The 26,796-nt window shown below is 39.0% G+C and overlaps 2 protein-coding genes across 2 annotated transcripts; one reads left to right on the top strand and one right to left on the bottom strand.

Annotated features, from left to right (window-relative positions):
* Window positions 1-6,107: 6,107 nt before the first annotated feature.
* Window positions 6,108-15,354, bottom strand: LOC131981388 (uncharacterized). Its single transcript, XM_059345662.1, has 8 exons — window positions 15,312-15,354; window positions 14,816-15,154; window positions 14,575-14,710; window positions 11,411-11,610; window positions 10,729-10,845; window positions 6,693-6,749; window positions 6,411-6,542; window positions 6,108-6,313 (listed from the first exon to the last, which is right to left on the bottom strand). Exons 1-8 carry the CDS (start codon window positions 15,352-15,354, stop codon window positions 6,108-6,110), a joined length of 1,230 nt encoding a protein of 409 aa, XP_059201645.1.
* Window positions 15,355-20,490: 5,136 nt separating this feature from the next.
* Window positions 20,491-22,045, top strand: LOC131982315 (uncharacterized). The gene is made up of 6 exons (XM_059346937.1): window positions 20,491-20,533; window positions 20,660-20,959; window positions 21,061-21,378; window positions 21,560-21,691; window positions 21,787-21,824; window positions 21,911-22,045. The coding sequence occupies exons 1-6, from the start codon at window positions 20,491-20,493 to the stop codon at window positions 22,043-22,045; spliced, it is 966 nt and encodes a 321-aa protein (XP_059202920.1).
* The last annotated feature ends 4,751 nt before the right edge of the window (window positions 22,046-26,796 follow it).

The raw sequence follows: 26,796 nt of genomic DNA, 5'->3' as shown, positions 1-26,796 counted from the left end.
TCTTAAGTAGTCCTAAAAAGAGTTATGGTAGTTTAGATTTTTTTTTCTATTATTATTTATATATATATATATATATATATATATATATATATATATATATATATATATATTATTTTATTTTATTTATTTATTTATTTTTTTTCACCTGTACAGTGGTGTCACGATAGTCCAGTGGTGAAGTACGCTATCAACTGTTGCATTTTAAAACACATCGATCATATACAGTAGTTTCAATAACAGTACAGTAATCATTTTGTCACTCGTACTTATCAACATATATAGCGGGCCTTCATTGTAACATGTACAACGAAAGTACAATAATTGGCAACGTATGATCGTACCAGCGGCAGGTCGGCACACATAATGATGCGCGAGCTGAAGGGAATCCCCGCTGACGTCACTTCATTCATAATGAGTTTCTGTCCCTAGTGCCGACAAAGGCCCGCTATATATGTTGATAAGTACAAGTGTTTTGAGTTGTAGCAACATTTAGCAATGAACTTACTTGAGGTCTTTGGCCATCCATCTGTCTCCCATTCATTCGCTGCCGCGCTCCGAATCCTGCTCAAAGTCTTCTTCTTGTGAAAGTGAAAGTATTACCAACATTAGCCTAATTATGCGCCCCCTGGCTTTGACCGCGTAAATAGGACGGTGATACACGTTGCAATAAGAGAATCAGCTGGTTACACGGATTGTGTTACTGTTACATTAATTTATCAATTAAAAATTTAAATCATAAAAAGACATGCAGCAAGAGTGCGGCGGATGGGATGCGAACCGGCGTCCCATGGTTTAAAATGCAACAGTTCAGCAATCATGACACCACTGTACAGAGAAAAAAAAATTATATATATATATATATATATATATATACATATACATATATAATCTAAATTACCATAACTCTTTTTAGGACTACTTAATATTAATTCTACATAAATATGCTGCGTTTTAAATAGGTGACGATTCAAATAGCTGGCTTATATGGTAAATTGGTGTATTTTAAGAGAGAAGCAGTTTTACAAACAGACCATATACCCGCCCCGACGGAGCGCTCAAAAAGGCTAGGGAACGCACCTAAGACGGGCCACAATCTAGCTGTCTCCCTATTGGCTGGTGAAACACACTAGTTTAAGTGCAGGGCGGGACATCGTTCAGTCTGAGCAGACACCTCAACCTGAGAGGACGTGCGTGTTCTGGGTGCGAGCACAAAAGTTTTGAGAGCGCAGAGTGGAGATCTGAGCGCGTAGACTTTAGATTTGAGTGCGCACAGGACATATTTGAGTGCGAGCAAAATGTTTGTGTCCAAGAAGAAGAAATGTGAGCACAAGCATGTGATTTTTAAGTGCACACACACATTTTGAAAGAAAGCAGCAGAAATCTGAGTGCGAGCGCAAAATGTGAGCATGAGGAGAACAAATCTGAGCACGAGAAAGACAAATTATGCTCTCAAACTGAAAATCTACGCTCTTGAATAAAGATAATTCTTCCATACATAGTTCATTGCATTTTCTTCACCATCCTGCAGATTTAATAAAACGTGTTTCTTGTGTGTAATGAGTATAATTTGTTTAAATGTGTATTTGTATGTAAAAATGGAAAGAGTATTATCAGTGTTTATCACACAATAAATAGAACAACACACTGCTGAGTATTTACCAGGTCATTTGATTGATCCACAGTTGACCTGTCGTGTCCAAGATGATGGGAAGAACTCAGTGCTCCTATTGAAATAACAAAGCCTTCAGAATATATGTACATACATACAAGGTTCATTTTTAAATTTTTGTCATTCTCTCATTTAAAGACATTCATATGACTGGCATCAGACTTTTTTTTTTTTACTTTACTTTGAACACATTCTCTTCTGTTATGTGCTCAATACACTCTGTGTTATAATGATACCTGCTGATTAACTTTATAAGAGCTTTGACAAGTCTGGGATGAAGTGCTTTACTCAACAGCAAACAGGTGCTCATTTGTAATGACATGTAACTTCTAAACAAGACGAGGTCAAAATCTAGTATATGGCTGACCACGTTTGGTCAATGCGATTTTGCAATTTTATGGGGAGTGATTTTATGGAGAGTGCATCACAGGAATAGTTAATGGTAGCGTCTATGATGTGAATATTGTGTATGTTAGTAGTTTGAATGCTTTGGTCACAGTAATACAAACAAGCAATAATACCCTGAAGGATACGAACAAACTTTAGAGCGACAATGGCGCTTTAGCCCCGCCCCCAAACAAAATGTGATCACTCTGTCACATACACACCCATGTACAGGGCTGACGTCGGAAATCAGCCAAAAACAGGCGTTCAATAATTCTCTGCTGTGATACAATATTGGGATACGACTTAACTTGGGTGACAACAAAAATTTTATTTACAAAATATTAGTTAACTTTCAAAACATGAAGTATAGTTTCCTCTTAACTATTTTATACTTTTATGATGAGAAAAACCAGAAGAACATCTAACCATCAAAAGAGGTTAAGCAGACTTTTCCAGTAGGCTGGTTTCCTTTACAATACCTCTCATCATACAGAGTATTGGTCTGCAGCAGTGGAAACCACTAACCACCAAATCAGAAGCCCACATGTTCTGTATGAACAGCAACATTTCATACATTCAGGTCATTATGGTGACAGTTTACAATGGCTTTCATTGAAAATGTTTGCATCTGGCCTCCGTTTCACCCAGCACCACTGCTCAAACTAGGTTGACCAGTGAAAGAGCAGAGCAAGCCTGGCCCTGTGGCTCACGATCTGCAGAATGTAGAGGTTGTTTCACATCGGATATATTGGAAACATATTAACAAGCCCACTTTGTGCTAGAGGTTGCGGCTTTTGTTGCAGCTTTTTACTTTCTAAGTTGTGACATACCTAAGTGCAAAGACATCTCCACCTCAGGAGAACAATATTAAACTTAATAGAAGTAAAATATAGTTACCCTACCTTTGCAATGGTTACAAACTTTCCCTCGATTCACGACATATGTAAGGATGGCAATCACAGTCAGACAGCAGGCCAACAGGACTCCAAGAATCAGGACAACTGGATCCAGTTCTGATCCTGAATCGCAAACGCATCCTAACATACATTAAGCATTATTTCATTAAAATCATGGTCTCTTTGGAGTAATCATTTTGAGAACCACATTGGCATTTAGAAATGAATTTTGTTTGCCAAAAGTAAGTTAATGTTTAATATAATCTAGTAAAAAATGTCAATTTATAAATGCAACTGAAACAGAAACAGAAAGATAACTGAAAATACTCCTTATATATAATAAAGTATTATAACTAGGCTAAATTATTTGAATATAATTGTAAAAACGTACTTGTCTCCACTTCAGTTCCTTCACCAAACAGGATCTGTCCACATGTGACCACAGCGCAGTAGTAAGTCCCAGTATCAGAGGAGTCCTGTATAGTTTTGGACAGACTGTGGACACAACTTCTTTCCTCTTGTTCATCACTGTGAATGTAAAGGACGTCTGGATGAGATCCTCCTGATCCAGATCTGAATCAGTGTCCAGCTGTACACACTGTGTTCAGCTGGACACTGATCTGTGTTTTCTTTGTTCTTGGAGAGAAGTGAACACTGGAGAGTCACATTGACATTACATTGAAACACATCCAAGCTGGAGCTCTCTGCAGAGATGTGACACTGCACAGAGTAATGTCCCCCATCTTGCTGTAGATGAGGGATTAAACATTGATGTTAAAACCCCAGGGAAAAAGGAAAAACCAGGTAAACATGGTATAAGCCAAAAACAATGTTTTATTAACTAAATAAGAACAGATATCACTTTTTATCACCCTCCCTCCGGATGGGAGTAAAACACGACAATTCGTCTCGCAACACACACACACACACACACACACACACACACACACACACACACACACACACACAGCTAAATGCTGCCGAATGACCCACTGGCCTCTTTTGCTTGGATCTCAGTGATATTTAACCATCACCTTCGTAGTTGAGTAAAAGAGCGCTGGTGTGTTCAACCACTCACAGCATCCAGGGGATGGACAATGCGGTCCCTACAAAGAGACACAACAAAACACAAACAATCCAGCAGTTACACACAGGCCCTGGTCTGTCTATAGAGAGGGGAGGTGCTGGTTGTGGTTATCTGCTCTAACAGCAGAGTATACACACTCTGGTGGCGTCTCTCTCTTCTTTCCTCTTTTCACTTTTCTTGTAGAGAAATTCAGTGCTGCATAGTTCATTACACCGTCCTGCGGATTTAATAAAACGTGTTAATGACAGTTATTTCAGAGATTAGGGCTGTAACATTTGGACCAGGTAAGGTTTCAGTAAGCGTAACATAGTTATTTTCTAATGTATTTTTTTCAGTCATTACTTTTCTATTGAGACCTGTTGACTATATCCCTGTTTATCATAGTAACACACATCATGGCGTAGCTACTTAACAGTTCATTATATTTTTGTTGTGTGTTATGAGTATAATAATATTTATATTGTCCAGAGGATCTGATGAATAAAAATGCTGAGTAGGCAGAATATTTCTCACACGTCCACATCTTTTAGAACAACACACTGCTGAGTATTTACCAGATCATTTGATTGCTCCACAGTTGACCTGTCCTGTCCAAGATGATGGGAAGAACTCATTGCTCCTGTTGAAATAACAAAGCCTTCAGAATATGTATACATACATATCAGGGTCAGAGCTTTGAGCAGTTTGGGATGAAGTGCTTGTGAAAATAGATGTTCAGTGTCTTCCTGCTGTGATAGAATATTGTGGTAGGACTAGGAAACATTACTAATTTGAAAAATATTATTTAACCTCCCCTTATGTTTACAATAATATACCACCATTAGGGGTTGTGTACTGCCTGAATTCCATCTGTACTCCCGGGTACCAATTCACGTGGAATCAAAGTACCCAATTTTGGTATCTAAGAGCCCATCTTCGTGAGAGAGTCATTGTTTTTGATTAATTTAGGACCTGGCCTCTGTTCCACCCACCACCACTGCTCATGCTAGATTGACCTATGAAAGAGCAGAGTGAGCCGGGCCTGTGAGCCTTTAGACTCAGAAGAGGAGTCTGTTGTGCTCCAAATTCAGCGACTAGTTGACTTATCAAGTGATGAGTGTTGTTAGCATCTTTTGGGTTGTTAGCTTGTAGCTGACGGTTGCTGAGACAGCGATGGCGGTTGTGCAACATGCAATAATATCTGCTGCAATGCTACATTGTGTTTTCACTTTCTGTGCTGACAACTCTGCTCTGGGCTGGAGGTTTTAGGTCTCTTTTACATCTTTTGATACTACATGCTCTACTTAGATTTGAACCTTAGATTGTAGTGACGTGCACAGACATCTCCCCCCAGGAGAACAATGTGAAAACACCTCAATAGCGACAAACTTTCCACGGATACAAGTCAGTTCAGTCAATGCCAAACACTTCAGGACATTAACATAAAACAAAAACAAATATTTGAGTGGAAGGGGAGTTATATGAAATAAAAGTGGCACCAATGGCAACATTTATTCTAGCGACTTGGTTGGACATAGTCCATGTTGTATTTCATTGGCTAATGGCGTCTCAAAAAGCTTAACTTGTGTAAAATGCGGCGAACCTACCTTCACAAACTTTCCTTTGATTAATGTAGAAAATTAGGATGACAATTAGGATGATGATCACATTCACACAGCAGGCCAACAGGACTCCAAGAACCAGGACAACTGGATCCAGATTAGATCCTGAATCACAAACACGACATTAAGAGGCTTAAAGCAATTTTAATTATGGGCAGGCACAATATGCAAGTTAATAATTAATATAATTAATTCAATCTTGTCAATTTATAAATGCAACTTAAAAAGGAGAAACTACAGACAGCTAACAGACGAATATACCTCATATTTAACATGAAACACCTGGCTAAATTAACTTAAATGCATATATAATTTAAATATAATTGTAAAAACGTACTTGTGTCCACTTGAGTTCCTTCACCAAACAGGATCTGTCCACATGTGACCACAGCGCAGTAGTAAGTTCCAGTATCAGAGGAGTCCTGCATAGTTTTGGACAGACTGTGGACACAACTTCTTTCCTCTTGTTAATCACTGTGAGTGTAAAGGACGTCTGGATGAGATCCTCCTGATCCAGATCTGAACCAGTACACACTGTGTTCAGTTGGACACTGATCTGTGTTTTCTTTGTTCTTGGAGAGAAGTGAACACTGGAGAGTCACTGGGTCGCCCTGCTGGACCCACTCAGTCTCTGGACTTTGTTTCACTTGGAAAGATTTCAGCTGATTACAATCTGCATGATTCAGTAAAAAAAAGGGGGATCAATAGAAATTCATTATCTGTATGACATAAAAACTTGTCTCAAACACTGAAAGTAAAGGATATTTTACCGTTCACAGCCAAGAAGGTGACACTGACCAAACTCTCTGAATACACAGCCGTGTTCTGACAGAAGTATGTTGCTTCGTCCTCTTTGCTGATATTTCTGATGGTAAGAAAATACTGAGCATCCTCTTTTGTTGCTGCGAACCGTGAAAATTGTTCACCGACTGTTAATTTGCCAAATAGTACAAAAGCAACTGTTTGGACTGTATATCCAGGAGACTGCTTGTACCAGTAAAATATATTGCCATCCGTCCCAGAAACTGGACATTGAAGAGTAACATTTCCACCAACTTCAACCTCAGTCAAAGACATCTGGTGAGAAACCTCTGCAGTCTGAATCAGGTCTGAAGAAAAGAGACAAACAGTCACAGAGTTACAAAGCAAGAGGACGAAACACAAGCTCACACTAATTGTCCTTGCAAAGATTATCACATTATTGTTTTGTAACAAAGATTATCATCTGGTCTTTTCTTTCTAACTGTAGTTCAGAATTGTACTTACACACTGTACGAAGTAGAACCAAAGCAGCCAGTCCAGTGATCATTGTGGTGCAGCACCTTTCGTCTTGCACTACTGAAGTCTTTCACCCAAATGGAAAATGTAGTCATGATGTGATCAAGGTTGACAAAGTGGAAATCTTAGTGATTGGCTGCAATGTCGAAAATGCCCATCCCCCTTCTTTTAGCAAACCTGTGATCCATTTTGTTTACACAGAAAAGAGATGTAAAGAATTCACAGGTAAATATGTGTGAGAGGAAGATGTTTCTCTTTGATAAAGGATTACAATTTAAAAAGAAAGAAACATGTTTTTTTCTCTCTCCTGTTTCTCATCAGTTTCTGGTGTACAAATGAAAATTTAATTTGCATATGGTATTTATAAACCAAATCAATGTGTTCTGTAAAAAGTCTGTCTATCTTGTATTTGACATATTATTCTTTTTTTTGTTGTTGATATTTTTAGTTTTGATTTTATATACAGAACAGACAATACCACACCTCAGGTAAGACATTGCAAGGTACGAGTCGATGTATGGAAAATAAAAATGAAAATATAATAATAAAAAGTAAATAAAGAGTGGCCAATACATTAAAGTAGTCACAATACCTCAGACCCCAATAGCAGAGCGGCATCAGTAGATAAAAATGCGAAACAGAGTTATAGAGCAACTAGTCTGGAAGGTAGATGCTGTAGCATCTAGGTCCTTAGGGGAACCCTCGTAGTACAGAGGATGAGAGAACAGGTCCAATATGTTCCAGAAAAGGGCCCCATACTTTATAGAAAGCGTCCACAGAAGAGTGCAGCATACAAGAGATGTATTCACTGGGGATGCAGTCCATAATGAGATTGTGCCACGGTGTTTTGGATGGGGCAGTGTCCTTGATCCAGAAGAGCGAAATGTTTTTTCTGGCAGCAAAAGTCGACATATTGAATAGCCTCCTGTGTTTGACACTCTCAATATGACAGTCTGGAAGTCCAAGTATAAGACACACCGGGTTAAAATCTATTGGAACACCAAAAATAGGAGACATTTTTTACATGTTATTCTAAAACATCCTGATAACCTGAACTTTATAGTCTCACAAGGCTGTTAAAGTTGCATTATGTAACATTTAGCCAGCTGAAGAAGTTGATTGATGTTGTTGACGTTATTTCAAAGAAGTCTATGTTTTGTGTTTCAGAGATATCTACAGAAACTACCATGCTATCCAGCTACCCTCGGGCCATCCTGACTTTTTATATCAGTTGTGCCTCTCGATGATGATGATGATGATGATGATGGGTGAGTCACTGTAGCATCCAGCTTCCTGAAGAAGTCGATGCAGCTACGCTGTTAGCTGTCCAGCAGTAAGCATCCTTAGTTTACATCTACAACTAAAAAGACCTCACATCAACTTATTTGTCAACAAGCTGGTTGACCGATAGCTGCGTTATGTTGATAACTGAGACCAGGATGCATGAAAACTGAGCTGACTTAGCCATTGAGCTAGCAGGCTGCATCATCTACTGTGTAGACCCCTATATCTGACTCAAAATCAAAATCCACCTGTCAGCCGGACAGTTAATCTTTGTCAGGATGGAGCTGGACTCTACAGTGACCCTTTCATTGTAAAAGTGTCATAAACACAAAATATAAGTTCGGATGTATGTCTTAGTTTTAGTTTGGAAAGTTCTCTGTCATTTTTTAAGGATGTTGCTTTTTTAAATTTTTTTATATGTAAATCACCATCCTGACAAGTATCATTACTGCATTTAGTAAGTCATGCATTACTTGCACGATGGACATTTCTCTTTTGAGAATGTGGCCAATAATTACAAATTGAACTTTTAAACATGCATGTGTCTTTATTATTTCCAAAAGCATCAGGTTAACAGACCTTGTTTCACAATGACCTTTTGACTTGTCATGGCAGAGAGACATTAGCAGACAGTCAGTGGTTTCAACAGGGAACTGCTGCACATCTGTCAGCCACAACTAGAAACTTGCCAAAGCATGGCTAACAAATAACATACGGAGCATTTTAATATGTAGACACAATTAGTCATTCAATGTTAGAAAAAAACATGTTAAACTTTCTGTCTCACAGCACTCTGTAAAGATCTTCTGCATGTCTGCCATGAGAACAAGTAAAGCCACATGCAACAGCTCCACTGGCTGACATGTGCTGTGGTGGGCTGTTTCTCCTCCCTTTGACCAACCATCAAGGCTGTTTACTCAGAACAGACTATTCAACAGGATGTGCAGTGAGGGGAGAGCTACATGAGGTCTCTGCAGGCTAAATTTAGTGTTTATGTGCTCATTTAAAGAACAATTTGTGTTTCTAAAAATGCAACCAAATCTAAAACTGTACACACATTAGTTTATATTTTGATTTCATTTGAATGTAGATATATTGACTCATTCACTATTCATTTGGACAGGCTGCCATCCATCGCAAGACAAGCGATGAACACTGGAAAACCTATTTTTCAATGATCAGGTAAAACTGAATGATCTTATGATGTGTGAACCTCTGTACATATGGTGACCATTATATTGTCATTTTCTCTCTGGTTCAAACTGGTTCACATGAATAAAAGTAGATCAGAAACTGTAACTGTCCTCCAGGTGAATGTGCTCCTGTGATACTGTGAGTGTCTCTCTGCTGCTGCCTCTCACCACCTCTGAAAGTAGGTGAAGTTAGAATAAAAGGAAGGAGAGTTTAACAGCCCTCCTCTGTTCACTGAGCTCCTCCTGCTGAAGTAGGAAGAAGGTCATCAGAGATACTTTGCAGCATCTGCATTGGTTGGCATGTTACCATACAATAATCAAGATCAGTCAATATACATTTTTATTTTGTTTTCATTTTTAATGTGAACAAGAAACAGGTCCATATACATGCTGACAACAGAAACTGGCATACATGCTGCAACAACAAATTCACAAAGCAAAATCTGATCTCCCACAGAATCAGCTGGGTGCAAAGCTTTTATAGTATACAGCTGCTTTTCATCACTGTTGATAGCTCTGATGAGACTTGGGGATATTTGCACAGCTCCTGTTTGTCGATAGTGAGGGGTGATGCTGGCTGTGCTAATCTGCTCTAACAGCAGCGTACACACACACTGTTGTGTATTCTCCTCCTTTCCTTGTTACGAAATCCAGTACTGCGTAGTACACTGCCTTTGCTTCACCATCCTGCAGAAAAATGTTGGTATGTTAATTAGCAATAGTTCAGATATTAGACCAAGAGTAAAGATTACACTGTGCAAAAAAAACAACCCACCACCAGTTTTTTACAGTTTGATCAACATACTTTATTTTATGTAAAATCTCAAAGAGTTATATATCATATTTTTTGTTGTGGGTGATACTTTCACAATATGTGGGTATTTTTACGAAGAGTAGGCAGAATATTTATAACACATCGACACATCGATGAGTAATTACCAGATTATTTGATTGATCCACAGCTGACCAGTCATGTCCAAGATGATGACAAGCCCTCGGTGCTCCTGTTGTCATCCTCACATTAGACGGTACTGATGAACAAACACCAGACATTAATCACACTTTCAGTATTTGGTTTTACAGTTAACATATTCCCTCCTGTAATGGAATGATTAGACCTTCAGTGAATAACTTCACTTGAGCTTTCGAGAGTTACTTTTCTCAAGTGTGACTGGATGATAGTTTTTAATGACAATTCTACGTGTTCGTGGTTTGCAGAAACATACAATGGAAACATTTATTCTAGTGACTTGGTTGGACATAGTTCATGTTGTATTTCATGGGCTAATGGCGTCTCAAAAAGCTTAACTTGTATAAAATGCGGAGAACCTACCTTTGCAATTTTCACACATTTTCCTTTGATTTCTGTAGAAAATCAGGATGACAATCACAGTCAGACAGCAGGCCAACAGGACTCCAAGAACAAGGACAGCTGACTCCAGTTCAGATCCTGAATCACAAACGCATCCTTAGTGACATTGAGATAATATTTAATCCTGGTGTCTTTGAAGAATTAATTTGTCATTGAAGGCACCAGTGCCATTTACAGAAGTCATCATGTCTGCCAACACGGCTTGGTCTCCAGTTCAAATCCAAGGACTGTCAGATGGAGGACTGAGCTGTGGCTCAGTTGGTAGATCGGTCGCCCAATGATCGGAAGATCGGTGGTTCGATCAGAACATGTCAAAGTATCCGTTGGCAAGATACTGAACCCCAAATTGCTCCCGATGCTGCATTCATCGGTGAATGAATGAATTGTGAATGGTGGCACCGTTTAAGGTAGCCTATGCCATGAATGTGTGCGTGAATGGGTGAATGAGCATAGTCTGTAGTGTAAAGAGCTTTGAGTGGTCGCAAAGTGACTAGAAAAGTGCTATATAAGTGCAGGTCCATTAACATTACCATTTACCCTTGAGCTAACCCCCAGTAAGGTGCTGCCCACTGCTCCTAAGCATATATATATATATATTTTTTTTTAATTAATTTAAGATTTAAATACAATTGTAAAAACGTACTTGTGTCCACTTGAGTTCCTTCACCAAACAGGATCTGTCCACATGTGACCACAGCGCAGTAGTAAGTCCCAGTATCAGAGGAGTCCTGTATAGTTTTGGACAGACTGTGGACACAACTTCTTTCCTCTTGTTCATCACTGTGAGTGTAAAGGACGTCTGGATGAGATCCTCCCGATCCAGATCTGAACCAGTACACACTGGCCCTCATTTATCAAACGAGCGTACGTCAGAAAGTGAGCGTAAAGTGGGCGTAAGATGATTTCTACGCAAGCCTCTGCATTTATCAATTTGGACGTGAGCGGAGGGTACGATCAGATCTCACGTCTGCTCTCAGCTCGTGTACGCAAATCTGAGTCAGCATGAAGTCCACACAATTGATCTTAGATTATACTAGTGTAGCAGGATGATGCCTGCTGCAGTGGCCTTCTCCTTTAACTACCTGGCTCTCAGCAGCCAATCATTGCCAGGAGTCTGCTTTAAAGGTAGATGGCAGGCAGAGTTACGGCCTCTGACTCTGAGGACCGAGACACGCCCACTTCCTGGCCGTCTCACTTCCGGTCGTCCCGTTCCTACCGGCTGCAGGTATGGTGGCGGTCGCCACATTGTGTCTGTCTAAACGTGTTTCTCGCTGTTTTTACAAAGACTGTTGTGTCATAGGCTTGCACCGGTGCTGGTCCCGCAGCGGCACTTTCCGGCCGCAACAGTCGTGCCGGTGGCTCCTGTCGCACTGGCTCGCTTGCTCGCTCGGTCTCTCTCTCTCTTGCTGATCTCCTCCTGTGCGGCGCACGCACTGATTCGGCCTGATCGGTAGGTGGACGCTCGCATCGCTTTCTATTTCTGTCATGAGGTTTGATCAGTCAGTAAAGTGTGTGTATTTATTGCAGGGCCTCGGTGTAACTCTATGGGGAGCGGTGGCTACTAACATTAGCCCTTGCAGAAAACACTGCTGCTTTGCTTCTACCAGTTTTGCTTCCACCGGCTTTGCCTCTACTGCTTGCCATTTGTTTTGCCTCCTTCTGCCGTCCACGCTTTGCCCAACTTCTACTTGCCACCAGTTGCTGCATTGTGGACTTATAAAAAAAATACTAACTCCTACCTTTTTAAAGTGGGCAGTCTTAATATTGTGTGGCGCAAGGGGTTATTTTCCTTTTTGTTGTGTTTGATTAATCTTTGTTCCCCTATTTTTCAGTACTGTTGTGTTTGATTAGTTTGCTTATTTGTTTGTTTAATTACCTTGTTACTTCTCTTATATTGTGTCTGACCACTTAATTTACCACTTAAACGACTATACTCATTTCAGTTTTGTCTGTTGTTAACTACCTCAGTGATATTTGATTTAATTACCTTATCCCTCTTTTTGTGTATGGTTGATGTATCATTTTTCTAATTGATTGATTGATTGATTGATTTTCAGTGAAGCTATTTTTGGTTGATTAGCTTATTACTGTATTTCTTTTCTGACAGTTAAGTTATTTTGTGTAGTTTAGGTTATTTTGATTTTTGAGTATATTGTGTACCCAATATTGTGTTTTGTCAATTAAGTTCCTTTGTGATTTTGTAGTTTATTTGAATTTCCTTTAGTAATTCAAATATTGTTTTTGTTTTGAGAGTTCTTCCCCTAATTCTCGGTTCTTGTCTCAGCAGCTGAAGGCCGAAGGTGGTGGGACGGGTGACGTCGGTGGCGGGGACCCCCCTTCTTGTGTGCTGTGCTGTTCACCCCCCCCGGTTTTGATTGATGCACTGACGTGAGAGTGTGTGCGTGTTTGTGTGTGCGTTGCATCACGTGTGAGTGGGGTGACTCTTTCAGGGCTCCCTGGCTGTCCGTGCGGCCCATTCCCCCCTGGTAAGCCTCAGCTCTGAGTTGGCCCCTATTTCCCCTTATGCCAGTATTACGTATTTTTAGAAGTGATTTTGAATCTTAAACTTGTGAAATAAAAATAATATTTTTGTACCTGGAACACTGTCTGTTGCTTATAGGTTAACGAACCTGAGTGCCTTAACTTATATATTTTATTCTATTTCAATTCCCTGGGTGAAACTCCCAGGGTGGCGTTGTCTGGTTTCTTTGTACTCACGACTGATTGACTTACACCTAGAGCGCCGCTCGCCACACTAGTATCGATGCCTAGAGCTGATAAAACTCTGTGGTGTTTTGATTTTTAATAGTGACAAAGCAAAACATGTTTAGACTACATCATTTATCATTAAAACATAATCCAAAAATAAATACACCCTGCGATCGTGAAACTCTTTAAACAGAATACCAGCCGAGGATATTAAATGTTGTTGTCTTCTGCTGTTTACTGTTATCCTGCTGGACACCGGAGCGTCAGCGTCTCCTACACCAGCGGTGCTGCCCGAATAGAAACATTTCCAATCAGCGCTGCCACACGCTCCTCTGACTAGGACATCATTATTATTAAATGTAAAGAGGTGAATAATATCTCTCCATCATAATAATAGCAATATTCGGATATTATATAGATTATTAGGCTTTATATATCACGATGTATAAATGAATTACTCAAACCTCGCCGGGAGTTTAATAGTCCGCTACTCTGCTGACAGCACCACTGATTTCCTTACTTTTCACTTTTTATGCTGCCAAACAAAACTAGTTTGTCGTGTTGCAGCTGTTGGACGTCAGCGTTTCACTTTCTGACTCTGAGAAATCCCTCTTCTTTTAGAATTAAAACTTACTTTAAAACATTGTTTACCTCCTTCAACCAAAAAGCTGAAAACTTCTAAGTCTGTGCTCCAAATGTAAAATATTCAGTGAACTTGTTTGAGTTTATAACTATAAGTACTTTTATTTCATAAACCTCCGTCGCTGCGTATTTCTTTAATATGTCTATATTGCCCCTATTGTTAATTGTAACGGTGCACTTTGCTAATAAAGCTGACTTTAGAGGGTGAAAAAATCCTCTTTTTGGCCGTATTGCGCCCTTCGGTGTTGTAAACTCGGTGTTGTAAAACTATCAGGTATATATTAGGGCGTGGTATTTAAATGACGCTCGTTTCGAGCCGCCACATTTATCAACAGCCGATCATTCTTACGCTGTGATTGGAGAGACAATATCTCACACGTGGACCCTGTCGTAAGACGAAATATACGGTCAGATCTGCGCTCGTTTCTGTGATCGCTTGATAAATGAGGGCCAGTGTGTTCAGCTGGACACTGATCTGTGTTTTCTTTGTTCTTGGAGAGAAGTGAACACTGGAGAGTCACTGGGTCGCCCTGCTGGACCCACTCAGTCTCTGGACTTTGTTTCACATGGAAAGATTTCTGCTGATTACAATCTGCATGATTCAGTAAAAAAATATATATAATCATCAAAAGAGTTTCTTATCTGAAAAATATATTTTTTAAATTGGCACAACCACTGAAAGTAAAATATATTTTACCGTTCACAGCCAAGAAGGTGACACTGACCAAACTCTGTAAATACGCTGTGCCAATCTGACAGAAGTATGCTGCTTCGTCCATTTTGTTGACATTTCTGATGGTAAGAAAATACTGAGAATCCTCTTGTGTTAATGTGAACCGTGAAACTTGTTCACCAACTGTTAATTTGCCAACAATTACAGAAGCAACTGTTTGAACCGTATGTCCAAGAGACTGCTTGTACCAGTAAAAAAAATTGCCATCTGTCGCAGAAACTGGACATTGAAGAGTAACATTTCCACCAACTTCAACCTCAGTCAAAGACATCTGGTGAGAAACCTCTGCAGTCTGAATCAGGTCTGAAGAAAAGAGACAAACAGTCACAGAGTTACAAAGCAAGAGGACGAAACACAAGCTCACACTAATTGTCCTTGCAAAGATTATCACATTATTGTTTTGTAACAAAGATTATCATCTGGTCTTTTCTTTCTAACTGTAGTTCAGAATTGTACTTACACACTGTACGAAGTAGAACCAAAGCAGCCAGTCCAGTGATCATTGTGGTGCAGCACCTTTCGTCTTGCACTACTGAAGTCTTTCACCCAAATGGAAAATGTAGTCATGATGTGATCAAGGTTGACAAAGTGGAAATCTTAGTGATTGGCTGCAATGTCGAAAATGCCCATCCCCCTTCTTTTAGCAAACCTGTGATCCATTTTGTTTACACAGAAAAGAGATGTAAAGAATTCACAGGTAAATATGTGTGAGAGGAAGATGTTTCTCTTTGATAAAGGATTACAATTTAAAAAGAAAGAAACATGTTTTTTTCTCTCTCCTGTTTCTCATCAGTTTCTGGTGTACAAATGAAAATTTAATTTGCATATGGTATTTATAAACCAAATCAATGTGTTCTGTAAAAAGTCTGTCTATCTTGTATTTGACATATTATTCTTTTTTTTGTTGTTGATATTTTTAGTTTTGATTTTATATACAGAACAGACAATACCACAGCTCAGGTAAGACATTGCAAGGTACGAGTCGATGTATGGAAAATAAAAATGAAAATATAATAATAAAAAGTAAATAAAGAGTGGCCAATACATTAAAGTAGTCACAATACCTCAGACCCCAATAGCAGAGCGGTCACAGAGTTACAAAGCAAGAGGACGAAACTCAAGCTCACACTAATTGTCATTGCAGGAATAATCACCTGGTCTTTTCTTTCTTTTTCTTTAGTTAAGAATTGTACTTACACACTGTACGAAGTAGAACCACAGCAGCCAGTCCAGTGATCATTGTGGTGCAGCACCTTTCGTCTTGCACTACTGAAGTCTTTTACCCGAATGGAAAATGTAGTCACGATGTGATCAAGGTTGACAAAGTGGAAATCGTAGTGATTGGCTGCAATGTAGAAAATGACCGCCCCCGCCCTACTTTTAGCAAACCTGTGATCCATTTTCATTTGAAAAGAGATGTACATGTCACAAGTTGTTGCAGTGTTTTCATTCAGACTGTGTTACAGAATTTCTCATTTCTGTGATGACCAATTTGTGTGTTTAGTTAAGAACGAGTCTTGGGGGTCTTTTGACAGCAGCAAACTGTCTTATTGACAGACTATATGTGTGTATCTAAAAGATGCAGTCAGCAATATTTTCGGGAGTACTTCATATCAAGTTCTATCAGCACAAGCCTAAAGATAGGTGACACGGTTCACATCTTCTGCTGGTTTCTACTGGAGAACTATTGTTGACGGTCACATAGTGAGTACTGTAGCACTGTGTGCTGAAGATAACGCATGTAAATGAGATTGGAATTGCAGAAAACTGTATTTTCTTTTTCCAATGTTGGCAATGTGCTTCCTGTGTTGTGCTAAGATAGACTCAACTCATCCTGGAGCGAGATTAAAAGGCTAGATGTTTGTCTAGATGTCCAAATCAAAACGGAAGAAAGAAGAACTTCTGAAATAAGGTTGGCTGCAAGGTAGGTGGTAGCCTGCAGGTCTGAGGGACAGCTGGTTTGGGTAAAGGTGAAAGGAAATGTGGCTACAACCACACAGAAAAGAGATGTGAAGAACTCACCAGTAAACATATGTGAGAAAAGACAGCTCTTGTGAATGTACAAATTGTGGTTAAGATGGAGCATTTTCATTTTACCAACTCATAATAACATTAAGGAGACTAGTAATGGTGATTTTCATTTTTTTTTTTACACAGACGGAAGCAAGTACCCTACCATTGTATTTGCAGTGAAACAATAAGCCTGATAGACTTTTAAAAAAATGTAATCTCAGTAATGTGTTTATTCATGAGAATGTTTCTGTCCATCCATCTTACATATTTAGTCCGGCAAGCACTCTTTAGTGATTTTATTTGTTTGCTTGTTAAAACAAAACAAAAGGACAGGCCTGTTCCAGCAATTGATAGTTCCACCTGTTTTTATCCACAAGGGTTTCATCACCTTTAGTTTCACTCCACATTTTTGCATTTTGCATAGTTAGACAGACACACAGTCAGTGGTTTTGACAGTGAGCTGTTCATTTGTCCACCACAACTCTACAACAAAGCAGCTTACAAAAATACATGCAGAGAGTTTTATGTTGTGGACCCAATTGTGATTGGAATAAAATCAGTGTAAATTAAATTGTCAGAGGATGACTACTCAAATGGATGAACCCCTCTCAAAGGACTCTGTAAATATCTTCTGCCTGTTTGCTGTGAGAACAAGGAAAGCCACATGCAACAGCGACACTGACTGACGTGCACTGTGGTGGGCTGTTTGACCAACCATCAAGGCTGTTTACTCTGAACAGACCTGACTATTCAACAGGACGTGCAGTGAGGGGAGAGCTAGAAGAGGCTTCAGCAGGCTAAATTTAGATTAAATGATCGATTTTCTTGCTTTTTACTCAGCTCATCTGAAGAATAAATAATATCTTTGAATTCAATGTTCAGTATCAACAGCATATGCATAACCATATGCATGTAAAATTGTAAAATATACAATTTTATACAATTTATCTCTTGTTTTAATTTTGATATAAATGTCTTGATTCATTCAACATTCATCACTGTGCCAAGCGACTTTAGCAAGGCTCTCACAGCTAATTGTGGATAATCAGGCAAGCTTAAGATCACAGTTTAGACTGCTGCTAAATTAAAAGCACCAAACTGCAGACATGTGCAATCAAAAACCTTAAAGACATAGTGTGTTTCTAGATGTCCAACCCTCCTGAACCCTTCACCTACTCCTGTCAATTGTTGTAAATTCTCCCTCTTGCCTTTTTAAAACAGCAGTGTAGCCCAGCTTCCTGAGGCTAAAGCAGAGTGAGAGAAAGGTAGAAAGGCCCCTTTGTATCGACACCTCAGTTTGAAGCCCAACCACAACAATGCTTAAGTTTCCATTCATCATGTGACTAGCTGTAAATATGTGTGTATATGTGTCTGATTGTGTGAAAGTGCAAAGAGTCTTTTGGCAGCAATATACTGACCCTGATGAAGGCCACAAACCACAGTGTGCTTGTCTGACAAATGTTTCTGCAGTCTTGGCCCTGCAGATAGATACGTTGTCAGCCTTAAGTTTAGGTTATAGCTTTCTGAGCTTAGTTCTAGCATGACCATCAAAACCAACTCCACTTGGATTTTTTTTGTTGGTAGGTTTACGGTTTGTGCTGTCAATAGTTGCATTAAAGATAAGTTTAGCTAAATAACCGATATTAGATCTAATGTACAAGTGATTGTACATGGAATCAGAGCATATCGAGTGCCTGCACGCAGCTCTCATAGTGGTGTTGGTTGAATCACCAACTAAGCTAATGGTGCTGACGCCAAAGCTAAAGCTCCTGATAACAACACTGTATACAGAGCTAACAGTGTAACCTAAAGTCGGCCGTTATGCTTCTGTGACGCGTGCACTAAAAATGCATGGCTGGACCGGCTACCACAACAGTTTGTCCAAAAGAGAACGTAGAAGGTTGAAAAACACACAGAGGGCGTGTGACTTCATTCTCAGGTCAGGACCTGAGACTGTATATAAATAAAGGACGTTGTCACTGTGATGTCACCCATTGGTTTGTGGACTGCCCGTTGGAAGCATCAAGTTCAGCGTTACACTTGTCTCCATCTTGCGTCGCCATCTTGTTTCCGATACGGGGAGCAGACCATATTTGGACTGTGGAGGAGCGAGAAGGATCTGAACACTGACTACACGCCTCTCTACACCGGCAACCCGACTGATTCATGTTAGCATTAACTGGAGCATTACCTGGGATGTTAGTTGTTCTAGCAAAAAACAAAAAGAGAATGTATGTTACTCACCTAAGAAAAATGAGCAGTGACTCCTTGGAGTTTCTGTTAGTCCAACCAAACGCTGAACAAGACATTTTTACTGAACAAAACGTCCAAATAAACTGTAATTAAGTGAAAATACAGTGTGAAAGGATCAAAGTTATGAGACCAAATCGGTAAACAATTTTTAAAATATCTATATAATGTTATATATAACTTTATTGACACGTTGCCGTGGATACGCATTGTTCTGCTCCTCTCCTGATGACGGCTCGCCTTGTTAGTGACCTGTCAATCAAAGGTAGCCACACCCCAAATCATACGATTCTTTATCTTCTATTTTCTTCTAAATGAGACCATTATTAGAACTATTAACATCAAATAGTCTTGAAGAAGATTTTTTTTACTAGCGATTGAGACTATAGTGTTGTCCTAAAAAAAAATCAGAGGTAATAAATCAAGTGAGAAGTTTTCTCATTTTGCACTGAAATGAATGGACAGATTTTTTTTTTGCAGCCAAATTTAGCACCCCTTGCTGGAATGTTCGGTAGAATGCAGCTTAAGACACTTCCTGGTTGGCCTCCATGCTCAGACACGGAGGTTGCCGCCTAGTCAGGACGCCATTACTTGACTATATCTTAACATAGTAAACAGTTGTTTAGTGCTTAATGTTCTGAATGTTGTGTACAGCCCCTTTAAACAGACGCCAGATCTGTCTCCAGCAGTGAAATGCAAACCTATGCTGACCTATCCTATATACCTTTACCTATCCTACCTATACCTATTCACCTTTGTGTTTGCTGTGCTCCTGACTGGCAGGAAGTAGAGTGTTTGTTACTGTGGTTATTAGCTGTTCAAGCTGAGTATTAACAGTGTGATAGGAATTTTTATTAGGTCGAGAGCAGGGGTCAGAAGCCTCAATGCTTTAGCCGTAAAGAAACAGGATCTCAGGGACCCTCTGTTTCAGTTTTCATATATAAATCCTACAATCCTTAAATGTAGCTGCTTGCACTTATACGAAATTAATTATCATGCAATTAAGCTTGCTCTCGTTCTGGAAATACATTCATGTTGGACTTTTCTTTTGTATTGTTTGCATTCATCTCTGGGCTTGGAGACAACATATTTAAAACAGGAAGCCCACATTGTCCACAGACAGCATTTATTAGTGCTTATGCTCACTGTCAGGTATAGAAACCCACCATAAAACATGAAACAGAATCGTGCTGCTGGTCTTGTTTCATGTGTTGTTGTTTTTTTCCACTGCCGTAGTTCACTGAAACACCAACATAACAAGAGGCCAATCAGATTGCTTTGAAACTGATCCCTCCCTCTTCATATGATTATATCAAGGCAAATCGTTTTCCAATACAAACTCATTTAACTTTATCTTCAAGTCGAATAACCAGAAAATGAAGATCATATTTTATTTACTGCTGATGCTCAGCGTTGGGCGTAAGTATATTTCTAAATGTCAGATTTACTCCAGATATATATTTAATCCATTGTTGTGTTCTTACAGTTGTTAAGTAGAGAGCTACATTATTATTTCTCTGTTTTTAATATAAAATGTCTTTCCAGGATGTGATCAGATCTTAGACATACAGACTGTTGGTGTTGGAGATGATGTGACACTGAATTGCACCCGCAAGTCTTCAGGAAGCTTGTTTTGGTTCAGGCTTATTTCTGGAGACTTGCCTAAAGTCTTAGGAAAAACATTTAGCTTTGAGACGGATCCTCGCATCACAGCCACTGAAGAGCCTGGATTCTTTGTTCTGCGTATTAAAGAAGCAAAGCTCAGTGATGCTGCAGTTTACTTCTGCATGAAAATATATCAGAACAACATCACGTTTCTGAAAGGAATAGACCTCAGAGTTAAAAGTAAATACAAATCTTAGTTTTATAACAACTTTATTTTAAATATGAGTTTACCAGTTGAAATTTTTAACTTTTTTATTTTCTTTTTTTTTTCAATTTTGCAGAACCTGATACCACTGCAGTCCGTCTAGCAGACTCAGTGACTCTGCAGTGTTCAGTCCTCTCTGAGAACAAAACCTGTCCAGGAGAAAACTGTGAGTTCTGGTTCAGAGTTGGATCAGATGAAACTCATCCCAGTGTCATTTACACTCATGGAAACGGTGGTGATGTGTATGAGAAGAGTCCCGAGTCTCACTCTCTGCAGAAATGTGTCTACATGTATAAAAATGTCAGCTCCTCTGACGATGGGACTTATTACTGTGCTTTGGCCACATGTGGAGAGATATTATTTGGAAACGGAACAAAACTGGAATTTGAAGGTAACTGCATCTTATTTCATTCTTCTGTAAATTATAAAATCTGTACATATGAGTGTTACATTGTAAGACAAATAAAATGTATCAAGATTAACTATTGCATTTTTTATGCAAAATCATATACCTAGATAGTGACATTACACATTTACTTTTTCTCATTGTGCTTTTTCCCCTTCAGATAATGTTTTTGAAACCTGCCTGTGGTCACAAAATGCCAATGAAATGATTTTTCTGATTTGTGGCGTCCAGGCTTTAAGTCTGATTGTTATCGTCTGCCTCATTTACGCCTTCAAGAAAAAAGAGTCTGATTGTTACAACGGTAAAAGAAGTTATCATAGTTCTCTATACAGCAATATTAAATGAAGACTATTGCATCCTTTATTATTCTTACATATTTTTATTTCATAATTTCAGCTGCTGTTGCCGTGCAAAAACACAGGAGTGGTCAGCAGGTAAAGAAATAAAGTCACAGTCAGATTGACTTTGTTATAATCTTTCTCATGGTGGTTTAACTTTGTCATATCATTTATATTTTCAGAGAGATTTGGACGCACAGTTTTATTCTGCTGTCGTCTTCACTGTGATGAAAACTGGATGTGATGCAATGAAGGAGAAAAACGCAGCAGAGAGACAGAGGATCTACGCTGCTGTCAAAGCTTTTGGGTTGGATTAGTGAGTCAACAGGTCTGTTTACCATCAGTTGATACTGTATGATCAAGTTAATGTTAGTCTCAAGACTACTTACTTACTTATTGTAAGTCGCTTTGGACAAAAGCGTCTGCTAAATGACATGTAATGTAATGTAATGTAATGTGAAACAGTCTGTGGCTAGTAGTTTGTACTGCACCTATTATAGTATTCTAATGTTAGAATTAAGTTTTGTCCAGTTGTCTAAAAGTAGTTAGATTGTATATTTTAATGCAAGTGCTCAGATTAACATAGTAGGAGTTGCCTGAGCTCAAGTCTGTTTGGAGCATTATGTCTCTCTTCTTCATTTCCTGTCATCTATTTACTATATGTAATATGTTCATAAAAATACCCCCAAAAAATGTAAATAAATATTTGCCTTAAAAACTGTGTTGTGCAGCACTGTTATTGAAACACTGAAACACTAATTTGTGCCTTTTTGCATCAATTTATGGTGGAATTGTGTTTATTTTTGAAAAGGAAACAAAACACAACAAAAACTTCATGCACCAGATGACAATTTAAAATGAAAACACATAATGGAATCACACATGTAAACATGATTTACTCTCCTGTCCCATCTTGTGATTATTTTTTATTCATTTTTATTATTTTATAACCCTTGGACTCTAATAGCTCGTATGCGCTTCAATACGAGTTCTGCTCATTTCTTTCTGCACATTTGAAACACCTCACAAATATCTGAGTTCATTTAGAAGTTGGTAATAAAGTTGGAGGCTAATATTTAGAGAAAAAAATCGGAATTGAATTAAAGTAAAATCATAATACTTAAAGACAAAAACAATCTGTCCTATAATCTTCCGTGCATGAAATTATTGTCTGCTGATTCGGTAATATCCCCTCAGACGTCTGATGGAGGTGTGACACACGTTGGTCTCTGCATGAAATAAAGTTCATACAAGAGGCAGCGCTGCTCTTTATCTGAGGTGGAAACTGAAACTAACTGAAAATACTTCTGATCAGAAAGACATCTCACCATTTAGTGGCTTAAAGTCCACATAAAAGTGGAGTACCTATGCATGCATGTATACAATTTCTCATGCATGTGTTTTCTTCACCATAGAAAGGCTGGCTGCCCACAGAGGGCATCACATGGGAGCATGTACTCCCAACATGACAGTTTGACTCCATCAATATATCTGTTCGACAGGGCAGGCTGTGCACAAACAGGAATGTATCTATTTATTTTTTTAAACTGCTTTAAAAATCCCAGAAAAGGGCATTTTCTCTCTGGGAGGCCAAAGGGCAGGAGCTCAAGCCCCTTTGAGGTCTATCTGTGCACATGCAGGGTTGTAGACATATTTAATCTTTCAAAGTTATACAGTACAAAATAATGGTCAAGGGATGACTACAAGAATGAATAAGTCCCTCTGTCTTTCTGGTCAGGCAGCACTTTGTAAAGGCCTTCAACATGTCCGTCATGAGAACATGAGAAAGTAAAGCCACATGCAACAGCTACACTGACTGAGCTGCTCTGTGGTGGGCTGTTTCTCCTCCCTGTGACCAACCATCAAGGCTGTTCACTCAGAACAGACTATTCAACAGGATGTGCAGAGAGGGGAGAGCTACATGAGGTCTCTGCAGGCTAAATTTAGTTAAAATAAGTGTTGTTGTTTTGTTTTTTTCTTGGCTCTTAACATTTAAAACATTTTATAGAAACTCTAAACTCTTAAAAGATGCAGTCATAGTCACCTACAGCCGACTCATCTGCAGATGTAAAACATAAAGATATTTCCATTAGTTGATGTTGGTTTTAACTTTAATGTAGATTTATTGATTAATTCCCTATTTTGGATGGGCTTCCCATTAACTTTAGCAAGGCTCTCATACCTATTTGTGGATAATCAGGCAAACTTAAGATCACAGTTTAGACTGCTGCTAAATTAAAAGCACCAAACTGCAGACATGTGCAATCAAAAACAGTAAAGACATGTGTTGCTGGGTGTCCAACCCTCCTAAACCCTTCACCTACTCCTGTCAATTGTTGTAAATTCTTCCTCTTGCCTTTTTCAAACAGCAGTGTAGCCCAGCTCCCTGAGGCTAAAGCTGAGTGAGAGAAAGGTAGAAAGGCCCCTTTGTATCAACACCTCAGTTTGAAGCCCAACCACAACAATGCTAAAGTTTCCATGCATCATTTGTTTGTCGTGGTGTGTTTCTATATGTGTGAAAGTGCAAAGAGTGTTTTGGCTCGTTGTCAACAATATATTGACCCTGATGTAGGCCACAAACCACAGTGTGCTGGTCTGACAAACCTTCCTGCAGTGTTGGCCCTGTAGATAGATACGTTGTCCGTCTATTTTAATTCTTCTTGATGCCAGAGTTTGTGGTGTTGTATTAGATGTATTATATTATCAGCTGGTGTCAAACACTGTACATATTGTGGCCCTTTAGATACAAATATGCAGCTCAGAAACTGAATCTCCTCCAGGTGACATTTTGATTTGCAGACAAAAAGCAGTTAATTTCACCTAGTTTCTCCTGTGCAGAGCTATAGGCAGAGAGGTCAGAGCCTTCATTGCATTCTATACAATGCATTTATAATGAAATGGTTCAACATTCCCTCTAAGATGGCCACTTACATGGTTAACAGAAAGGGTTGCGTTGTAAACCTTATCTTCTTCTTGTCTTCCGGGGCGGCTGTGGCTCAGTTGGTAGATCGGGTTGTCCACCGATTGGAGGGTTGGTGGTTGGATCCCTGACCATGGCAGCCTACATGTCGAAGTATCCTTGAGCAAGATACTGCTCCAGATGCTGCGTTCATCAGTGTGTGAATGAATTCCCAACGGTGGCAGGTGGCACCGTATAGGGTAGTCTGGGCCACCAGGATGAATAGCTGCATCATCTTTTTACCCATCACGGTGTCTCTGTTTGCAGGTCTATTTCTACTTATTTTGACTTACTTTTATATTCACAGATTCTTAATCAGAAAGTGAAACTTCTTAGGGCTGATTGTCCACATGTACAAATACATTTCCTCTTTACCTACTATATCTTTTAGGGTTTCTGGAAATCAGGCTACAAATATAGTTATGGTAGTACATCAGTGAACAAAAGCAAAATGTACAACACAAAATGTGCTGCATTGCGTTCTTAATTCATGACTCACAACCATAGACTGTATATAAATAATGGACGTAGTCACCGTGACGTCACCCACTGGTTTGTGGACTGCCCGTTGGAAGCCTCGAGTTCAGTGTTATACTCATCGCCATCTTGTGTCGCCATCTTGTTTCCGATACGCAGAGCAGACCATAATTGGACTGTGGCGGAGCGCGAGGGATCTGACGACACTGACTACACGCCTCTCTACACCGGCAACCTGACTGAGAGAAGCCGCTGCTAATTCATGTTAGCATTAATTGGAGCATTAACTGGGATGTTAGTTTTGGCTAGCAAAAAAACAAAAACAAAATGTATCTTTCTTACCTCAGAAAACTGAGCAGCGACTCCTTGGAGTGTTTGTTAGTCCAACCAAACGCTGAACAAGACATTTTTACTGAACAAAACGTTCAAATAAACTGTCATTAAGTGAAAATACAGCGGAAAGGGTCAAAGTTATGAGACCAAAACAGTAAACGTCCTCTTTTATATCTATATAACGTTATATATAAATTTATTGACTCATTGCCGTGGATACGCATTGCTCTTCTTCTCTCCTGATGACGGCTTGCCTTGTTAGTGGCCTGTCAATCAAAGCTAGAAACGCCCCAAATCATATGATTCTTTATCTTCTATTTTCTTCTAAATGGGGCCATTATTAGAACTATTGACATCAAATTGTCGTGAAGATCATTTTTAACCCCCTACTGGAATTTTCAATGGATTACAGGCTTAATGCACTTCCTGGTTGGCCTCCATGCTCAGGCACGGAGATTGCCGCCTGCTCCCAACAGGTAATATGACAAACAGGTCAGCCATATTAGTGAATAACCACTATCTCTTTCCAAATATTTCAGCTGCTGATTAATGAAATTTATTTCAGTTACAATTTTGGTTTAGATAAGCCCATTTTCCTTTGTTTATTTTGTTTTTTTTGAGTAGTTTTTCCTTGTCCACCATGAGGGTCAAAGGACAGGGTATCGTAGAATTAAAAACATATATATATATATATTACTATTTCTTAAATTATGTATTATATATTTTTAATCATATATTTTTCATTAAAGTATCTATTATTATTATTATTATTATTTTGATTATATATTACTCATCTTTTAAATGATATATTTGTTTAATTATTATTATTAGTTGGATTTTAGGTTTTTCAGTTGAATTGTATTGAAATTTCAATAAATGCATGATATTTCTTCTTAAATAATTGTGATCTTAATATTGATAAAAAATAATTATTCAGATCATGGTTATAATCTTGCAGCCCTGCCATATATTGTGAAGGTACAAAGGAAAATGAACCAGAAAGTTTGGATTACTATAGTTCACATTACAAACAAATCATGTGTTGTGTTTACTGTCAGTGTCAGGTTTAGAAACCCACCATGAAACATGAAACAGAAGTGTGCTGTTGATGTTTCATGTGCTCAGGTTGGAAAGAGTAGATTTTATTTCCACTGTGGTCAAACAGTGAAACAGCCACATAATAAGAGGCCAATCAGATCGCTCTGAAATGTTCCCTCCCACTTTATAGGATTATATTAAGGCGACTCGTCTTCTAATACGACCCTATTCGACTGCAGGTGGAAGTGAAATAACAACAAA

Source organism: Centropristis striata, chromosome 12 (assembly GCF_030273125.1).
Source record: "Centropristis striata isolate RG_2023a ecotype Rhode Island chromosome 12, C.striata_1.0, whole genome shotgun sequence".
NCBI lineage: Eukaryota > Metazoa > Chordata > Actinopteri > Perciformes > Serranidae > Centropristis > Centropristis striata.
This window is presented reverse-complemented; position numbering and strand designations above follow the sequence as displayed.